Source organism: Myripristis murdjan, chromosome 13 (assembly GCF_902150065.1).
Source record: "Myripristis murdjan chromosome 13, fMyrMur1.1, whole genome shotgun sequence".
NCBI lineage: Eukaryota > Metazoa > Chordata > Actinopteri > Holocentriformes > Holocentridae > Myripristis > Myripristis murdjan.
In genome coordinates, this window is record NC_043992.1 from 9,470,006 (window position 1) to 9,490,058 (window position 20,053).

At 40.4% G+C, this 20,053-nt stretch overlaps 1 protein-coding gene across 1 annotated transcript in view; it reads left to right on the top strand.

Moving 5' to 3' along the window:
- The window catches only part of sez6b (seizure related 6 homolog b), a 191,246-nt gene that overhangs the window by 149,586 nt on the left and 21,607 nt on the right, over positions 1 to 20,053 (top strand). Inside the window, exons 8-10 of the mRNA XM_030067513.1 lie at positions 3,565 to 3,759; positions 4,942 to 5,080; positions 17,955 to 18,151. Of these exons, the coding sequence (XP_029923373.1) occupies positions 3,565 to 3,759; positions 4,942 to 5,080; positions 17,955 to 18,151 (531 nt within the window). The remainder of the gene's footprint in view (positions 1 to 3,564; positions 3,760 to 4,941; positions 5,081 to 17,954; positions 18,152 to 20,053) is intronic.

Consider the following 20,053-nt stretch of genomic DNA (forward strand, 5'->3'; position numbering starts at 1 on the left):
CCTTAAAAACACCCAGACTGGCAAAACCACGACAACTTTGAGTAAAAACAGCAACAGATCAAATGAATAATTGTCATCTGTTATGTGTTATTTCATGCTTTGCCGTCCGCAATTGGATCAACATTGATACGGTTTGACAGGAGTGATTGATGATGGGAATAGATGCTAACAACTTCTGAGCCACTAGAAGGTGCAGCAGGGACCGACTAACCCAAACCTGCGGGCTGATTATGACTGATAACATCCACTCAGAGGTGAGATAACAGTCGAAGCAGATGGTGGCTGCAGGTGTTCATATTAGCCACATGAATCATCCTGCATTGTCCTACTCACACATTTTCCTCCAATATGATGTGAATGCGGAATTAGAAATTATTCTTATGAAGCCGATAAAAACCAGCAGCTGAATTTAAAGCTATCACTAAGGCATTTTTCATCCAAAAGAGTTCACATGCAGTAAAAAAGTAGAAAAAACACCCAGTAGGGCGCGTACCTCCACCAACACCATGCAACAGTCAAGATATGCCAGTTCAACATGTTGGATATTCAGCAAAAGTTAATCACACCCAGTGACACACATTCCTCTGGTCAATCAGTGTGACCGACCTTTCCACAAAGTTTCATGGTGTTGTGTGAATCCGTTTGAAAGTTCTGTTAAAAAAAAAAAAAAAATTCTTTCTCATGTTTGTTTGATGGTTTAGATCGTCAGAATAGTGTCTACAAGCTTTTAATGCCATTATAATCCATTTGTAATACATCACAAAGCACTTCAGCTTAAGTGTCAAATCCTGATATTTCCTCACTGTTTCTTTATTTCTTGTGCTTAGTCTTTTTTTTTTTTTTTATGTCACTTTTAGGTTTTCAAGCCGAGAATTGAATATTGATATCGTGCATCATTTTGAAACGTGAAAAAGATTTTCCTTTCCCATCAATTTATTTCAAATATAACTCCCTGATATATTTGAATTGCTCCCTCTCAAAGCTGTCAGCTCAAAAGAAAATGTCTTGTTTCTGTGAAATCCCTGCAGGCGTAGCTCTGAAGTCAGACACAAACCTTGCTTACCTTACCTCTCTCCCTCTCTCTCTCTCTCTCTCTCTCTCTCTCTCTCTCTCTCTCTCTCTCTCTCAGTGCATATTCTATTGCTGTCATTATATGGTGGCTTTCTGTTGCAGTACACCTCCCCAATAAAGCTGTAGTTTTATGCTCCGTTCTTAATTACAGTAAATGGGAACATATCAAAGAATCAAAGGCACTTCCAAATCCAATCACCAAGGTCATATTTCAAGATGATATGTATTTGCGGCTTCTACAGGCATAAATCTCTCCATTATTGTCCATATTATGCCTTTTACATTAAGCTTCAAGCAAAATATAAAGCTGTCAGGGACTGGCATAATGGCCAGCGCTCGAGTCTCTTTTCTCCTAATGTAGTCTTTTTTTCTGCTCACATTTTTCTCACCACTTATCGCCACCCTCAGGTACATTCCATGTCTCTGTTCCATCTCAAACGTCACTGCAAAAAAATTCACCCATTATCCAGTGGAATCAATTTAATCTGCTTAGGGCTCAGATTCACTGTAGCAAATGAGATTAGGTCCCAAGGGGAAGCCATGCATATTTCTGATGGACCTCATTATGGCCTCGAACAGCATGTAATGCTGTTCGGTCCATCTGCATAACAGCTTTGTTGGCCTCTCTCTAACCCCGATTTAAAACACACACCATTCACACACAGGCAAATCGCTAATCTCTTTTATGGCTGTTCATTCATTAGCTCCGTCATGCTTTCATTCATTCATTCATTCATTCATTCATCCATTCATTCATGGATAACCACTGCTTCGGTGTTGACTCTTCCCACCATCGACCTGACACCATTTTTAAAGTTCAGTTTTTGTTGACATTGTGGAGAATGTGTACATTTAATTCTACGTTTATTATTGATGTTGTAGTTTGCAGAGGTCTTGTACTGGACTACATTATATTGACAGGTGATTCCAATTTTTTGTCCTCCATATTTATATACAATGAGTGGGACAGAATAGTGGAAACAGTTCTCAATAAAATGCAGTCCAGTCCAACAGCAGCACTAACTATGAGCTCAATGGCAAACATAGAAGTGAATGAACACCTCTGTTACTGTGACAACAAGAAAACCTGAGCATTATAGGCAGCAGAAGAGGAAACTTTATGGCACAACAGTTGGACTGTATTAGATTAGATTGTACAGGTGGAGCTAATAAAGTGGCCACTGAGTGTGTATGGTTCTGGGTCAAGCCAGCCACTATATCATTAAGCCACTACATCATGTCTCACTTGGTTTGAATGGCTGTCTCTATGGTTACCTCGTGTCAGTGTCTACACGCAGTTTGTGTTATGCAAATACTTTGTTCTTTCATGTTTTTTTTTTTTTTTGTTTGTTTGTTTTGTTTTGTTTTTTTCATTTCAATGTTAAGGGGAAAAAAACACATCACACAGAGATTACCATGCATATGGCATGTGGCTAATGCTGTGCTTGACATCTTCTTAATATAAACTTTGACCTGAATGAATTATTCATACTTCACTACCACTGGATGACCTTTTTTGGGTCCCTTTGAAAGCACACATCCCACACTCGCTACTATAGAGTGTGCACTTAGGCCACTGGAGGGACAAGCAGCACAAGGGCACTACACTGTACCATCACTCTTCTATTAATCCTTTAATTTGGAATTTTAAAAAACCACATCCATGTAATAAAAGCTTTATTGCTTCGGTCTACACTTGAAATATCCATTAGATAGTGCGTCTTAAAATGATTGGAAAACCACTCAAGACTACAAAAAAAGGTCCAGTGAGCCCTGCATGTGTTTTTTTTTTCTTGTATGTTTACTTTTATAATACTAAAATAGCATTTGCACACTGTAGGGACCATACCGTATGTACAAATAGTAAGACCTGTAGATACACTTAGCATCTGTGTTAAAATCATGTAACATAGAAGTAAAATACAAATTACTTGACATTTTAGACATGAAAAATAATACATTGGCACATGAAATTGTGTGTGTATATATATATATGCCTGTTCTTTCCTGAGAAAGATCGAAGATGGAGACAAACTTCATGAATTAACAAATAAATAAATGACTCCATGTTATTTCCAAATCTTGCCCATGGATCACCACTTTACAGCCTCTTACTACGATGAATAAGTCCTACAAACAATATGCTAAACAATACCTTTCAAAACCTTAAATATTGTAAAATGGTATGGCTTCTGCCCACTAGCAAAAAGCTTTCACAGGCAGCCGGTATTGTGGAGAAAAGTGAAATGTTATCATGAGCCTTTCAAAGCAGCTGCAGTGAAAAGTAGCATCAGCAGGAACAGTAACTTATGGGCCATTAGCTAAAGTATAAAGGCTACAACCACAGACATTTCAGACACAGCACTTTGAAACCCCCACAGTCTCTTAGCCACATCAGCGAATGGAGACGTTTGCTCTCATTTTTTTGTGTGCTTATGCCGATAAACGCGCAGTCTTTTCCACCCTTGTGACCGCACACTTGGCCCTGTGCAGCTTTTGCAGCAGGCCACTGCTATGAGCCGTTCGTCAAGTATGGAAACCTGACCAGCAGCGACAGCACATGGGCGGTGGGAGCTGTGGTGGAGTTCTCCTGCGACCCGGGCTACACCCTCGAACAGGGATCTGTCACGATCGAATGCATGGACCCCAACAATCCCCAGTGGAATGAGACCGAGCCCGCCTGCAGAGGTTTGTATCTGTATCAGGGATGCACCTGAATCCAAATCCATATTCGGCAAATAACAAACAACGGTTTTCTGCCAAATAAATTACCCCTTCTGAATATTTATCTTTAAGTTTGGCTTCAAATAATACACACTGTTTCTCCACAACCTGAGTTTACTTGCAAAGGATAACGCTACTTTGGCTGTCTTTGGCATCCAACCCTTTGCTTTGATGCAGCGCTAAAGTGGATGCTACACCTTATCTCGCATAACAGTGCAGAAAAAATCTGAATAATATTATATTGCTTTTGATTTGCAGAATACATTAGAGTGGATTTCCTAAACCTAATGTAGTTTCAATAAGCAGGAATTTCAGTCAGTTTTTGCCCCAAAACAAACACAAATACAAACACAAATAGTGGTGCCTCTGTCAGTGTATGAATGGGAATGTATATACAGTATGTGTGTGTGTGATTTCAAATGCAGTATATTGACTAGCCTCTGTAGCATGTATATGACATCATACATTTGAAGCATTTTTCTCTGATGCAGTATAAATTGAAATTACAGTAACATGAGGCAAAATTGAACTTTGGGTTGTATAGTTATCTGAGTGTGATGTAAGTCAACATGGTGTTGCTAATCTATAATACTGTATTTCTCTCTCTCCATTCACTTCCATGGCAAAAAAGCTCCCAAAATAACACTTCTAGCACATAAATGAATGAAAACAAAGTGGATTATGTCTGTATAAAAGACAACAAGTGCCAGTACCCATTTTTTTCTGCTAAAGTACCATCACGTTGTTTCTTCTTGGTTACTATGTGGAGGTTTTCTGTAGATGCTACCTGCCGGATCTACTTCCCAATTCAAATAGACAAATAACAGGGAAAGGGGTGTTTAATTCCCTCAAAAAATGGGTACCAGGTTTTGTTGTTCTTAATATTGGCATAATCCATTTTGTTTGAGTTTCTTTCTATGCTAAAAGTGTTATTTTGGGAGCTGTTTTGTCATTCCATGGAAGTGAATGGAGAGACACAAATACTGCAGCCTAGCATATAATAAGGCAATTTCATCATCAGGTGGACTTTGGATTTTGCTTTAAAACCTCACTTTAACTGATGTGTGTATATGCGTGCATTTGTCACTTAACCTTGGTTAAGAGTTAACGTGTGTGTGTGTGTGTGTGTGTGTGTGTGTGCTGCAGCTGTTTGTAGTGGTGAGATCACAGATTCGGCTGGACTGGTGCTCTCTCCAAACTGGCCTGAAGCCTACGATAAAGGGCAGGACTGTATCTGGGGGATTCATGTTGAAGAGGACAAGCGGATCATGTTGGACATTCAGGTGTAAGTACCCCCCCCCTTCTTTCTGTGCGCGTTTGTGTCTTTGATCAGACTCTTCACCCCTGCCCTTTGATGTGCATGCCAAGGAAAGATATTTGTTGTGATGAGATTCATCGCTCCAAACTCCTTCTCCGGCCTCTTTGAATCTAATCAGCACAAAACTCCTTCATCTCCTCCCGCTTACTGTTGCAGCACTTGTCTGCTGATATGCAAGCGGTCCCAAGCTTCAAACAGAGAGGTAGAAACCGTCTAAAGATTACAAAGAACTACCTCACCGTGACTGGTAAAACATATTAAAAACAAAAGGCGCTGGTAATGAAAGAGCGTGTGGCCTGTGAATGAGATGCGTAAGTACCAAGCAGACAAAGGTTAATTAGGTGCAGCAGGGAAAACTAATTATAGGAGGGGCGGGGGTGTTTGGAAGCCCCCCCTAAACCCCCAAATACACACATACACACACATACACACACACACTTACGAGGTGAGCTTGGTGTGTCGAGTGGAGGGTGCAAGAAGTACTGCATGTGGGACTGTGTGTTTCCTGTGATTGCAGGTTGCACAGGTGAAGACGAGAAGCAGCACGTCCCGCTGTGTCAGAGCCCGATAAGTTAGTCAGCCATAGCAAATCATTTGCTTTTTGCAAGCAAATTAAGGAGCGCTCATTTGCATAGGTTTCATCTTAAGCTCTGTTACTTTGTCTTCCCTCTCCCTCACTCTCTCTCTCTCCTCTTTCTCTCAAAACAACACCTATGCTCTTGTACTTGGTGAAACATTGATTAATGGCACCACCAGCCTTTTGAAGAGAAGACTGTCAACATACAAGTAATTTCCCAGCTCGTTTAGCAGAATGAGGCGAATTAGGTAGACGTGGCATGCCAGTTACCCCATGCTAACATTTCGACGTTGATTAGCGGGGAATTTCTCAAAGCAGGATTAGGGACTTTGCCAGATAACTTTCTTACTGGTGTCGCGGAATGAGACAGTATGGCAATAATCCTTTTTGAAATACTTTTTTTTTTTTTATGAATTTGAGAAGATATAATTTGACAATAATTACAAACATAGAGACTAATGGCATTTTTCCATTACATGGTATCGGCTGCGCTCCCTTCGACTCTGCTCGCTTTTGGCACCAGTTACTTTTCTGGATTTTTTCCACTGTAGATGGTTTTCCTTCATGGTGCATGTGAGCGTGTTGACTAGTTTTTCCTTCCAACTGAGTGTTTCATTTTCAAAAAATCAACAAGACCACCTCGAAATGTCTGCTTCACACAAGCAGTATAAGTGTAACTAAGAGGTTTGCTGAAAAAAAATACATAAATGAATAGGTTATCAACTATGACACAAGTTTCATGAACTCATGTTGACATTTCCTGGTTGTAAGAAGAGCTGCTCAGTTTCGCTCTGCAGTGTTTTTGCCCAACAGAAAACCAAAAAAAGCAAGTAGAGTTATGGTGAGTAGATAAGCGCTGATTCTGTGGCTCCCTTAGTTAAATACACATTTCATCCTATTGTTAAATAATTGTAAAAGTACTTGTTGGTAACCACAAATATGTAGTTGTAAGATCAAATACATAATTAAGACACACTTGGAGGAAGACACGCCTTTGGCTACCTAACCGGCTCTATCAGAACAGCTTCAAAGTTGGATCCTCATTAAACCTTTTACGGCTTAACATATTCAAATGCACGATCCAAGATGGCTACATAAAGAGTTCTTTATTGATTTTTACATTTTCTTTATTGAGCCTTGCTCTATGAGTCTGCACCTCACTGTATGTGTGCTTTCCTGTAGCCTAAGGATAAGATATTTCATACCAGGAGTCATTTGCAGGGTTCAAACTCATCCTAGAAAACCTTGAAAATCTGGAAAATTCAAAAACTTTTTTTTTTTTTTAAAAATGTCCCTGAAATATTAGTGAGATCCTGGGAAATTATAAAACTTGACTGAGATTACATACTGTATGTGTCACAGCTCACACTGCCCAGTTTTAGCTGCTGATGCTCAGCGCCTGTTCGTTCCCAGCTGTTTGTGCATTATGTATTATGGTGCATTGGTTTGTGCAAAAACCAATGCTTTGATTGTGCATTACAAAGTGTAACTTGAGCTGTCACGTTCACGCAAATTTGAGCTGCCACTTTGTCCATTTCGATTCAGGCTACAATGGCCTTCTGTAAGCAATGGCCCACATGAGCATAAACCACTGAATATGTCCTGGAAAAATACTGGAAATTGTTTTTCTTAAAAGAGTGGGAACCCTGCTCTGGCTATACATCCTGCTTGGTGAAATGCCCAGTATCAGCATCACTGATCCTGTAAAATGGCCACCATTTAAAACCTGGGTAAACATGGCGCCAAAATGGAAGCTGAGATGGTGTCTGTAGTCGTCGATGCTGCATCACTTTGTGAAATGAGTATATCGGCTGAAAACTGTTGGCAAAGATGTTTTTACTGCGCCATAATGTCCCGCTGTCAAAATGGTCTGCTTGTTTGCTTTGACGCTGACCTTGGCACTGGCTGATCGCTGTGTGTTAAATGTGGGTTTTGACTTTTGGGTCATAGATAAGGATTTTTTCTTAATGTGTTGTACATGAGAGCCTCTGTGTGCTGCATATAGGCGTAAGTTATGAAAAGTCCATGTGCCTCTCCCACAGCAGCCCAAGCAAAACTCAAAGTGTCAGTACACGGTGGTCCACTTTCACAAAGGGATCACTCAAGGGAATATATAAAAACAGACATTTTCCGGAGAGATTTGCAGAATGAGTTGCATTCAGATCTAGCACAGGGCCGCCTCGCAGCCTGTGAAGCTGAACATATGTTCCATGAGCAAACCTACCAGGTGTCCAGCCGTTTATATGAAGCTTATTAATCTCAGCTGTTTTCCTCCAGCATTCAGGGTTAGAGAATGCACAGAAACACGTGAAGGCCTCCAACATGGTCCTTCAGTATCAGCTCTTCACATTACACAGACACATATGCGCACACACACACACACACACATACAGCATGTCCTTTTTCATCTGTGTAATGGCAGAAAAGGATATTATCACTGGGGTGTGTCAAATTACTTTTATGGATTGGCCGTCAAATGAAAGATGAGGGAGAAAAGGGTGTGAGAGAAGTAAAATGGATGAGACGATCCTGTCTCCCAGAATGCATAGTGGGCTGGACACTAAAGAAGTCAAATGAAATTCCAGTGAGACTGCTAAAGTCAAAAACATTCGCTCTTTTAGCACAAAGTGGTACGGAGTTCCACCATCACTAATCCCGAATCTTCCCTGCATTAGTTCTGCACCAGCCACTGCAACAAAACTCACACTCAAATGTTGATAAGTAGAATTGAGTGGGCAGAGTGTGACGCCAAAGTGGCTGGTTGCCAGATCTCTTCTTGTAGTTTTCAGACAAACCAAAAAAAATCCCAACAAGAAAAATGATCGAGAGAAAACAGCTAATTCGACCTTAAATGAATGCAACGTTGGCTTGATCAGCTTTTTCACACTGAACACACCAACTTGTGCAGTTCAGTCCCAATACAATCCATTATGATCGCTGAAACCAGCAGCATTTACCTTCTTACAGGTGAACAATATTTTTAAGAGGTGCTTGTGCCTATTGTGTTTCTACGACAATGTATTAGAGTCATTGCTGGAGGGGGCGGGACAATATTATGGAGCCTGGAGAGAGGGGGGAAATCTGAAAAAAAAAAAAAAAAAACTCTGAACTCTGAGATTAAAGTCATAAATTTAAAAGGAAAAAAATCACACATTTATGGGAAAAATACTTACGCTGCCGCTCGCCATGTATCAGGCCTGCAGCTGACGACCTCATCATATTCTGCTATTCAATGGGATTTAGGAACAAGGAAATCCGGGTGATTTTAGCACAGAATCACAAGATTATTTTCTTCTGAATCGGCCTATGTCACGGCAATGTCTCTTCAGAGTCCAGATGCTGAGCAGAAGATTGTGATTCTGGGCTGAAATCACCAGGATTTCCTTCTTCTTCTAAATCTGACAGTACAGGAAAAATCAAGTCTAAATCTGATCTCAGAATTTCTACATTTTTTTCTTGCAAATTTGTGACTTTAGTGTCTCAGAATTTTCATGTTTTTTTTTTGTTTTTTTTTTGATAAATTTGTGAGGTTTTTTTTTACCTCCCTAGTGCTGTCACACACCTTTGTATGCCTCTGCAGGGGAGATGGCCGCAGTATTTAGTTAGTTCAGTTGCTGGAGAATGGGACAATCGTGCAAGTTGAATCTTTTCTGTACCCTGAATGAAGTCTCATGCTGAATCAGTTGGATATTAAATCATCAGCAGCAGATATTACAGTGTAAAACAACTTCTCAGATATATCTCAAAACCATTATCACTACAAAGTCTCTGTGCTGCATGTTCATTCTAATCAGTGTCTCCTTAAGTGATGTGGTTTTCTTAAGCATGCCATATCTGAACTACCAATCTAAAAGGAACATGTTTATAGACGTCAAAGCAGGAAAATGAGACGAATAAGCTGAGATGGTTTACATTACAGAGGCGAACTGTGTTATTGTTCCTTTATTTAAAGTCTTATTTTTCGGGGGAATGACTTGGTATTTCTATAAAGCTTTTACCTTTGAAAGGATGCTCACCAGACAGCAGCAGGTAAAACAGAATAAATGACTGTTTTGAACACATTTTTAACCGTGTTAGAGCTTGATACACTAAGAAATTCGTACAGTGAAGGAGTCAAAATGATTTGCTCAGTTTTGTAATGGAGTGGGAAAGTTTTGTGCAGCCAGACGGTGTGCTTGGCCTGCAGTCTTGTTCCACACATGTTTCTTTTATTCCTCCCTTATTGGAGAGATGAAAATAGCGAAACATAAAAAGAATAGCTGGGGTAAAATGTGCCGGCAGCTTGTCCCGTTGGGCCGAGGCAAAGTGAGCCCTGTTTTTTCAAATTGAACTAAATCAAATTAGTGTCAGCGAATGGAGGTGGTGATTGATTTTTCTCTACAGATGCACCACACCGCCACGTAAAGGCTTGTTTAGATTAATCACAACAAATTTGATGCCAGCCAGCAATATTTCTCAATCTGTCTTGCCCTCTGAGCAGGTGAGAGGCTTTATCCGTTAGAAATCAAATAAACATGGAGCATCATGAGTTTGGATGTTTCAGTTCTGCTGAGAACAAAGTGTGCTGGTTTGCCGTCCTTGTGAGGACCGCTTTGAGTTTCTGACCTTCAGAGTGACAGCGGTTTCACCCTGTCAGGTCCTTCAGGCTGAGACTGGAATCAGGACCAGGACGTGCAGGTATGAAGTGTGTCGTGACAGGAAATCAAAACTAGCTGCCTTAAATGAAGGAATGAAGTTGTGTTATTATTACTCCTATTACATAAAAGTAGTAATACTGCATGTTGTGTTTAAAGGGATTTGCCTATTTTGAAAATGTGATATTATTTCACCTCCCTCCAGGTGTTCTGTAGGACAGTAGTGGTGCTATCTTCCTCTCAATGTTACTGAGTGCTGGATACTGGCTGTATGCTCCAAATGCTAACTGTTAGCCTCCTGCCATTGATGAAGACTTCCCCCCAGCTAACACTCTTAGAAATAACCGCTTTAATCTACTCAAAGATGTTTTAACATCACTTGTGCTGTTTTCCAAAACTAAAATGCACAAGCATGAGTACACACGGGTGATAGTTTTGCTGAAATTATTGTTTATAACTGTATTTTCCCTGTTATCAGGACCTTTAACTTGCACTGTGTCACTAAACACATTCTAGATGAATATTTCAAATCTATTAGATCATAAAAAGTGAAACCAGGGCTGCTACTGGTCATTGAATTTCTGGAATATCGTGAAATCCTAAGACGCCTTTAAATATGACACTTGAATGCAACTTCAGCTTGGTGCAGCTTGGTTGTATTTGGAAGAAAACTACTGAGTAAAAATCATACATGTGGTTTGCAACATCACTTGGAAGTTCAGAATGAGCCTGGTGACACAATAAAACTTTAAATGTTGATGTAAGTTGGAGGTAATTTCAAAGAAATTTCAGATATGTTACTTGCTAATTACCACCAACTTCCCATGACATCTGTGGCTCACTAAAATTAAATATTACTAGTATTAGTATTATTACTTTTTTTTTTTTTTTTTTTTTTTTTTTTTTTTGGAAAGGGTCACCATTTCTACACCATTTGAAATCCTGCTACACATCATCAAACTCAAACTTTGTTTATGTAAAAATTTGTATGGATGAAAGTGGTTACTTGTGAATGAATGAATGAATGTTAGCTGGGGGGAAGTCAGTCTCAATGGCAGGAGGCTAACAGTTAGCATTTGGAACATCCAGCCAGTATGCAGCACTCAGTAACAATGAGAGGCAGATAGCACCACTACTGTCCTACAGAGCAGCTGTGTGTGTGTGGGTGTGTGTGGGTGTGTGTGTGTGTGTGTGTGTGTGTGTGTGTGTGTGTGTGTGTGTGGGTGGGTGTGTATGTGTGTGTGTGTGCGCGCGTGTGTGTGTGTGTGTGTGTGTGAGAGAGAAATAATATCGCATTTTTTCAAAAATGGGTGAACTATCCCTTTAATGATTACATGGCGTCAGTTTAGGGTTTAGATCAGAATTGGGTTTCTGGCCAGGGTTTAGATTATGATTAGCTATGCAGTAGCAGCCGTTAATCTGTGTGTGTGTGTGTGTGTGTGTGTGTGTGTGTCTGTGTGTGAGTAAGCCTGTATGCATCTGCTGCTGAAACAAGACAAATGGCCGTGCCTGTGGACAGACAGGCGTCCCTCAGTCCAGCTGTCTCATTCACAAACTCCTCCGTCTCTGTTTTTCTTTCGGCGCCGACCCAAACGGCGAAACGAAACGCTCTCTTCTCAGGGTCTGCCTTGTGTCGATTCAATCCACAGCTCTTGATCTCTTGATTTTTGCGCACTCCCATAGTGATTAATGGCTCAATCTTTTGCTCACTAATGAGTTTTATCAGGAGCCGCTGGTGATTAATTAGCAACAGCAAAGAGCATGTCACTGCTTTATTCTGGATAAGTCATTTCTTCCATGCTCTAAATCCTCCTTCTACAAAGGAGATAGCTTGGCCCCAGGTGACGCTTGGAAACAGCTTCGAGGTTTGTTGGAACTGCACATGTACAGGCTGCAGTCTAAATAAAGGCACCCCCAGCATAAAGGCAGGAAACCATGACAGCATGCATGGTTATGTGGCATCTCATAGAGGAAAATATCTGTACTGATCACCATTAATATCAGTTGTAATAAACGATCTACCGTATGCTGTTAAAAATAGAAATGTAGTTACGTATGCAGACGACTCAACTTTGTTTTGTGCGTCTACAACTTTAGTGGAGCTGAGAGAGAATTTGCATGTTGAGGTGCACAGCTTTACCAAATAGGTGAGAATGAGCAGATTACGTGTAAACAGTGCAAAACTAAATGTATTGTATTTGGTAGTAGTAGGAATATTCTGACTAATGTTACTGAACTTAATGTCTTTGTAGATGGGACATCCCGTGAGCAGGTCACTAAAACCAAATTACTCGGAGTCAGATGGAATAATTTATCGTCTCGGTCTGATCAGATTGATCACATGGTTTCCATGACAGAAAAGAGCGCTGCAGTTTAAAGGAAGTGCTCTGCATCTGCTCCACCCTCTGCTGTGATTGATGTTGGTCGGTCTTCTGCTCTCTCACACCTGGAGTTCTGCCCAGTTATTTGGTCAAGTGCTGCTAGGAAACGTCTAAAAAAAACAACCCTTCTAATTGCAGAGAATAGAGCAGCTCGATTAATTCTTCATTGTTTTCCCTGCATTAATGTGTGTGAGATGCACAAAGGATTGTCACGGCTAACTGTGGAGGCCAAATCCAAATTCTGTCTTCTGTTATTCATGTACAGTGTTATTTGGAATAACACTCCAAAATTGTTTTATGATAAAATCATCATTACTTGTTTTTGTCATGGGCATAACACTTGCCAGTGCCAAAGTCTAAGAACTAAACTGAATTATAGCTGCTGCGCAGCAATGGTCAGGACCGGGCGATTTTAGGCAATTCGGAGCAACAAGTGTAGAATTGGAAGATGCCACTCTAATGTGCATTTTGCATCAGCTGAGGTTTGAACTCACAATTTCTGACATGGACAATGCTCTACCTCACTGAGCTAATTAGCAAGTGACAACACAGTGTTAAAACTTCTTCTAGCTTATTATGGGAATTACAGCTGCAACAATAAATAAATCACGCTAAGGCTTGAACTCACGATCTCTGAGACCAAGGACCATCTTCTATCACACTGAGCTAGTTGGCAAGTGTCAACTTATTCGAGGCTTCACAATTTGACTAAGCCAGTCACATGATAGCAGCTGCCTATGCATGCAAAGGCAGATTTCAAACCACTGTAAAAAAAAAAAATCAGACAAATCAAGACAAAAATCTGAAAATACACATCTTGCATCTAGACAGCATGGAGATGTTGGTAATTTGTTTTTAACAATGACTGATTTGCTCAGTAAATGAAATTTATTACATTTGGCTTGTTTTGTCCTTTTGAGTTATTGATACAGTGTAATTTTAAGTATTGCTTGTTTTTATTGTTGTGGTCTTTGTGTAGACCCCAGGAAGATTAGCAGCCAAATACAGAATAAATAATAAAGAATATAGTATAAAGAATGTTTGTGGTCTGCATCAGTGTGAAGAAGCTGGAAGATACCCTCTCATGAAGTTCAGATTATCCCGTCCATGTCCAGGTGTTAGCCTCCTGCCATTGAAGTGGACTTATAAATAACTAATTAAATTAATTAATTAACATCGCTTAATTAATTAAATAACTGCCTTAAAGGAATAATTCGCTGCTGGATAGATGGCCTTTTCGTAAAACTGGGCTGTCTATGCAGTGGAAAAGTGCAACATATTTGTTTAGCGTTTTTATGCTTCCATTTGGCCAAATTATACAAAATAATATAACACATAACATGACACCCAATTCTACATTTCTCTTACACAGGGTGGCTATGGACCCATCGAATCTTTGTGTGACTGTATCGAACAAATCAATGACTGGATGAGGCAGAAATTTCTCCAGCTAAATAGAGATAAGACCGAGATAAGTGTTTTTGGAGTGCAGAAAGAGTGTCAGATCTCACCTTAACTGCCTGTCTCTCATAACTAAGAGTCAGAAGCCAGAAATCTTGGCGTTATCTTGGACTCAGATTTAAATTTTGATAGACACACCCAATGACATCGACTGCTCACTACTATCTAAAAAAAATAATAATGCAAGAATTAGAGAAATAATGTACAAGAAAGATGTAAAAAAGTTTACCTGTGCTTTAATTTGCAGTAGATTGGATTATTGGCTTTGATTTCCTGTAGATTGGATTATTGCAATGGTCTGCTCACAGGGCTTTAAAAAAAAAAGCTCATTCTGGGACTGGGACCAGTCATCCAAAGAATCAACTTCAAAACCTTGCTGCTGGTTTACAAATCACTCTGTGGCTCTGGGCCCAAATTCATCTCTGATATGCTTGTGCCATACGAGTGTCCTAGAGCTCTTAGGACATCTGGGACGAGTCCCAAGAGTTCGACCAAAACATGGTGAAGCAGCTTTTTGTTATTTTGCAACACAGACCTGGAATATAACTTCCCAGATGGTATAAGACAAGCCCTGATTCGGACTGCTTTTAAATCAAAGCTAAGAACTTTCGTATTTTACACCGCCTACTCTACCCAGTGATGACTCTTGTATCTCTTGTATTGCTTGCTGGTACTTTTGCACTTTTGAATTGTAAATCGTGTACCTTTGCTGTATTTTTGTTTCTCTGTAAAGCACATTGAAATGCCGAGCTGTATGAAATGTGCTACAAATGAAGCATGACCAGAGAAAACAGAGGAAACGGGCTGTGGTATTCCCTTTAGTTCAACAAATAGAAAATCTACCACAACCAGAATGCAGTGGGGCAGATAACTACACTTAGATATCCATTTCACCCCGCTGACGAAAATGCAGAAGTGTGAACACGTAATCTGTCAGACTTTTGAGGACAAATGAATGGAAAGCTACGAGTTCGGGCAACATGGAGGTAAACACACATTGTACACATTGTAAGCACTATAATGATACTAAATTGGTCAAAAATTGGCAAAGTCTTCCTTTAATCAACTCAGAAAAGGTTTAACATCACTTTTCAAAACTAAAATGCACATAACAAGTGCACACAAAAGATAGTTTTGCTGAAATTACCATGTTATACTTTGTTTTTTCTTGTTATCAACATCCAGAAAGATCCGGTAACTTTCTGTATCACTCCGCGCCAGAGAAGCAGCAGCCACAACAGAGACAGAACTAGATTTTTCAAGTTTGCTTTCATTTGTTTCCTTCACTGAACACATGTCGGCATGTTGGAGGACAAAAATAACAACTAAAAGAGGATTAAAGAGCGCAACTAAGGAGCACTAACAGAAAGCTGGCAAGAAGTGTTGTGGCTAGCTTTTTCTTTTCCTCTGCTGCCCTCTATCACACGTTTCACAAACCTTTCAGACCCCTGCCAGCCACCGTAGGAACTGAGCAGAGAGAGCTGAGATCACACAAGAAAATATGTCTCCTGTTGAATTCTGCTACATATCATCAAACTTTAACTACTGTCCTACATAACAGCTAGGGGGTGAAGTGAATAATACAACATTTTTCAGAATGGGTGAACTATCCCTTTAAGTACAATATTAAATATTGAAGCACTTTGGTGCATCATAGCCCCTAGTTTTGTCAGAAGCCACTGTCTGAGATATTGTGTGCTGGTGGGTGAATGAATGAATGAACAATATAGCATGCCCCTTGTGACAGGCGATAATGGAAAGTGTCATTTCGAAAACACTGCAAAACAGCACTGAGACAGGACATTTTTTCCTTCTCGCAAATTTCATAAATGTTCTTGAGCAAAATGGGCAGATGCATGTGCAAAAAAATGAGCAAATAGACATACAAACATAGGGAATTTGGTGTTAATGGAATTTATCATTGGTACAAAATATCAGTCAGTGTGACCACACCGAGTAGATGCTGCCAACATTTTTTTTTTCCATGATGGTGTTTTGCCGTCCCATCAGCCCACAGATGTGAAACAGCACAAGTAATCTAAATTCAAATGCTTTTGTGGCTGACACAGTCATTCAAGTCCCACTGAAGGGCACCTTCACTTTATTTTTTTGTCACAAACAGTTGAGAGCCGTCCCTGGCTGAAAGAAAAATCTGTTGTTTGAAATCTGCTGCAGCAGCAGGAGTGGCAGCACGGCAAAATAGTCTGTTGAAAAAGTTTAAGCCAAAAGGGTCGAAGTAAGTAAGAGAAGCCCAAATATCTTCATGGCATGGGTACTGATAATGTCACAGTGCTGGCTTAGGCTTATGTTGTGCTTTATTGTGGCAGTAAAGAAGTCTCTGTTCACAAATATCAGATGAGACAGCAGGGTACGGTTAGTGGTGTGTTTGGAGGAGAATGGGTCTTACAAAAAGTACAAAAAAGTACAATCCTGCTGTCAGCGATGTGGGAAAGCTGCATCAGTCAATTAATTATTATGATGCCAACATCAATGGAAAGACAAGTGAGGTAGCTCTGTTTGACTGACCTGAATTTAGCTCATCATGTCTTGCGCTGTGATAAAAATAACTAGCCTCCTTGCACAAATTTTACTCCAGTTCCATTATTCAGTTTTCATCATGATGACTTCACATCACCGCTTCCACATGGTTATGTATTCGTTTTGATGTAATGTAATGCCACTAAGTAGGGCTAAGTGATATTAACATATCAGTATTGTGATATGAGATTAGATATTTTCTGGGATTGTGGATTTTGTCATTTTGTGATATGGCGTAAATGTCTTTTCATGTTTTCAAAGGCTGCATTACATTAAAGGGATGCAGTTTTCTGATCTTATTAGACTCTATTAGACTGTATCTGCCTCGACCTGTTTGGTCATCATATCCACATCACTGATGACTGTATTAAAAATGTCCCAGTTGAATATTTTATGACAGCACCAGCCGTCATTCCTACCACAGTATCATCATAATGTTCGTACTGAGCCGCTGGGTCAAGATGTTGTGATATTTGATTTAGTCGTTCTGATGGATGTACTTTGCTGTACAGACAAGGAGCGGCTGCAGGATCACCTCCTCTCCAGAGGCTGCGGCACAGCCAGGTGCTGAACTTGTGTATAATAATAACTGAAAATGCAACGTACAAAAAAACAGGAGAGAGCAGCTCATCAGAAATAATGAAAAAGAGTCCTCCCTGATTTATCTTCGGTTCAAAATGCTGATGTGTTTTAGTATTACACCCTCATGATTTTTTTTTTTTTTTTTTTTAAAAAAGCCAGGGCACACCTTTATCTGTTTCTGTTATAGTGGAGGACAAGATGCACCTGCAGAGGACAAGGTGATACAGGTCCAACACTGACTAACACAAGTAAAATAAATAAATGGGCCAGCCAAAAATACATATGAATTAGTACACAATAAATCAAAAATATGCAAAAGATAAAGTTTACACCCCTCCAAAGGACTTCTGTACTGAAACACTAAGATAGATAGGTAGATCACAGGGAACTACTGTACTACAATGAATATTATGGTATTGGTAGGAAATTCAATAAGTTATGTAAATGAGTTTGAAAATGATGTCTCTTACAAGGATCAAATTAAAGAAATGCTATTAGTTATAAGCTGAAAACCTATCAGTAATAAAGATTAACAAAGTAACATTAAAAAACTACAAGAATAATCTATGACGCTATACAATCACTGAAAATAGAGTTTTAAAGGTGCTGCAGCGGTCAGTGACTGGGACCAACATGTACCGACTGCCTCCTGCGTTTGTGTTTTCAAGGCTGAACGTTGGGAAGAACGACCTGCTGACCTTCTACGACGGAGACGACCTGACGGCCAAGGTGCTGGGTCAGTACGGAGGGTCACGACCCCGCTTCAAGCTCTACACCTCCACGGCCGACGTCACCATCCAGTTCCAGTCTGACCCCGCCACCAACATCTATGGCTACGGCAACGGCTTCGTAGTCCACTTCTTCGGTAAGTCGAGGAACCCAAATCCCCAAAAAATAGAAGCAAAGCCTGTGGTGAAGGAACTTTGAGCTCTCCTGAACTCTGGATGGATGAGAAGGCTCTTTTTATATCAGTGTTTTTTTTTGTTTTGTTTTTTTTTTTTATTGAAGCTGCTGATACCAATACCACAATACCAACACTGCACAGATCATGGTGACCAATCAATTTCTTAGCCTTCCCAATAAAAAGTAACTCAACACTAAATCACATAAGGTAGATAAATTCGGATGCACTGCCCTCTAGTGGTTGAAACCTTCAGGCATGTTGCCCCTCTGGCCACGCCCCATTTTCAACCTGTAGAGGGCAGTGCAACAGACATTTTTTGCCTTATGTAATTTAGTGTTGAATTATTCTTTAAAGCAGTGCACGCTTTGCCAAGGCTTACTGGAATAAGAGAGAAAAAAAAAAAACTCTCTGCAGCAGAAGCCGCAAATGTCTCCACTGGAGAAATTGAGCCGCCTTAAATTTGATTAGCTTGGGAGGAGATAACACATTTGGTTACCATGCTGCTCTGGTCCCAGGAGGACTGTTGCCAAATGTAGGTTGTGTTCAATGATATTAGGCGAACAGCCAAACAGAAGGTGATAGCAAGCGCGGGGACAGTTTGGCTATGGGAGGTAGGCATCCACCAGCCAGTCTTTGACAACTACAGAGGATGCAACCGCCTCCACAATTCCCACTCCAGACGTCACGCATACTGACAGCTCTATGTTGGATGACAATCATTCACACCACATGTATAGTTAGAATGAAAAGTGTTGGATCTTATTTTCTCCTGATTGAGGCAATTACTGTACATCAAATCGGCCAACATTTCAGCCAAAAAAAAAAAGAAAAAAACAAGCCTGGATAAGTTTTTTTTTTTTTTTTTTTTTTTGGGAGAGAGAGAGAGAGAGAGAGAGAGAGAGAGAGAGAGTTTTTGCTTTATTAGGCAGTCACAGTGGAAATTCAGGGCAGAGAGAGGGGATGACATGCAGCAAAGGGTCTGGCGCGGATTCGACCTCAGGCCACTGCAACTTAGCCTGGTATTACATGGTACGCACTCTACGGGGAGCCCTAAGGCTGACGAAGTTTTTGAATAGCTCGATTCTCGGTTCATGTGTGCATCGTTTGGTAAAGCAACAGAAATAGCGAGAACTCGCGTGGCATCGCGCCATCTGCTTTTGGCCGGCAGGCAGCACAAATTCAAATCCCTGTAACCCTTGACACAAAATTGCACACTGCTGCTTGATCATCGCTTACACGTCTCCTACTGCGCCTCTTCTGCCACTTCCACGCAGTCACACTCATGTCAAGTCCTCCAAATACCAAAGAGCTGACGGCAAAAAAAACTTGTGTGCCAATCTATGCCAAATCACCAATGTAAAGCCCCACTATGCATTATTGCAAAAATAGAGCCCAAACAAAGGGAAGAAGTCATGACAGTACCCTAGTCGTAGTAATAGTAGTAGTAGGACGAGAAGTAGCAGTAGTAGTAGTGGTAGAGTAGCAGTAGTATACGCATATTCATTCATATTTTTGTGGTTTCTGGCCAAGACTGTCTAATTGCAGTCGAATCAGGTGAGCGGCTTCCCACAGGAAACTGCGATAGTGTAGATCAGTCATACAAGAAATAAGAAATCAGTCAAACTGCCTCACATCTGTCATATCAGACCCCAGGAAGATTAGCAGTCGGTGAGGCATCAGATAATGGGGATCCTAATAAAGAATAATGATAAGGAATAATATAAGAAGCGGAGGACATTGACTTTCCAATACCTGATTTTAGTGAATGTCCAATATTAGCCTGATGTATCTGCAAACCAATATATTAGCCTGACTCCAGTCCCGAAATCTCCTAATGCTAACAAGCAGCTAGGGCTATAAGAA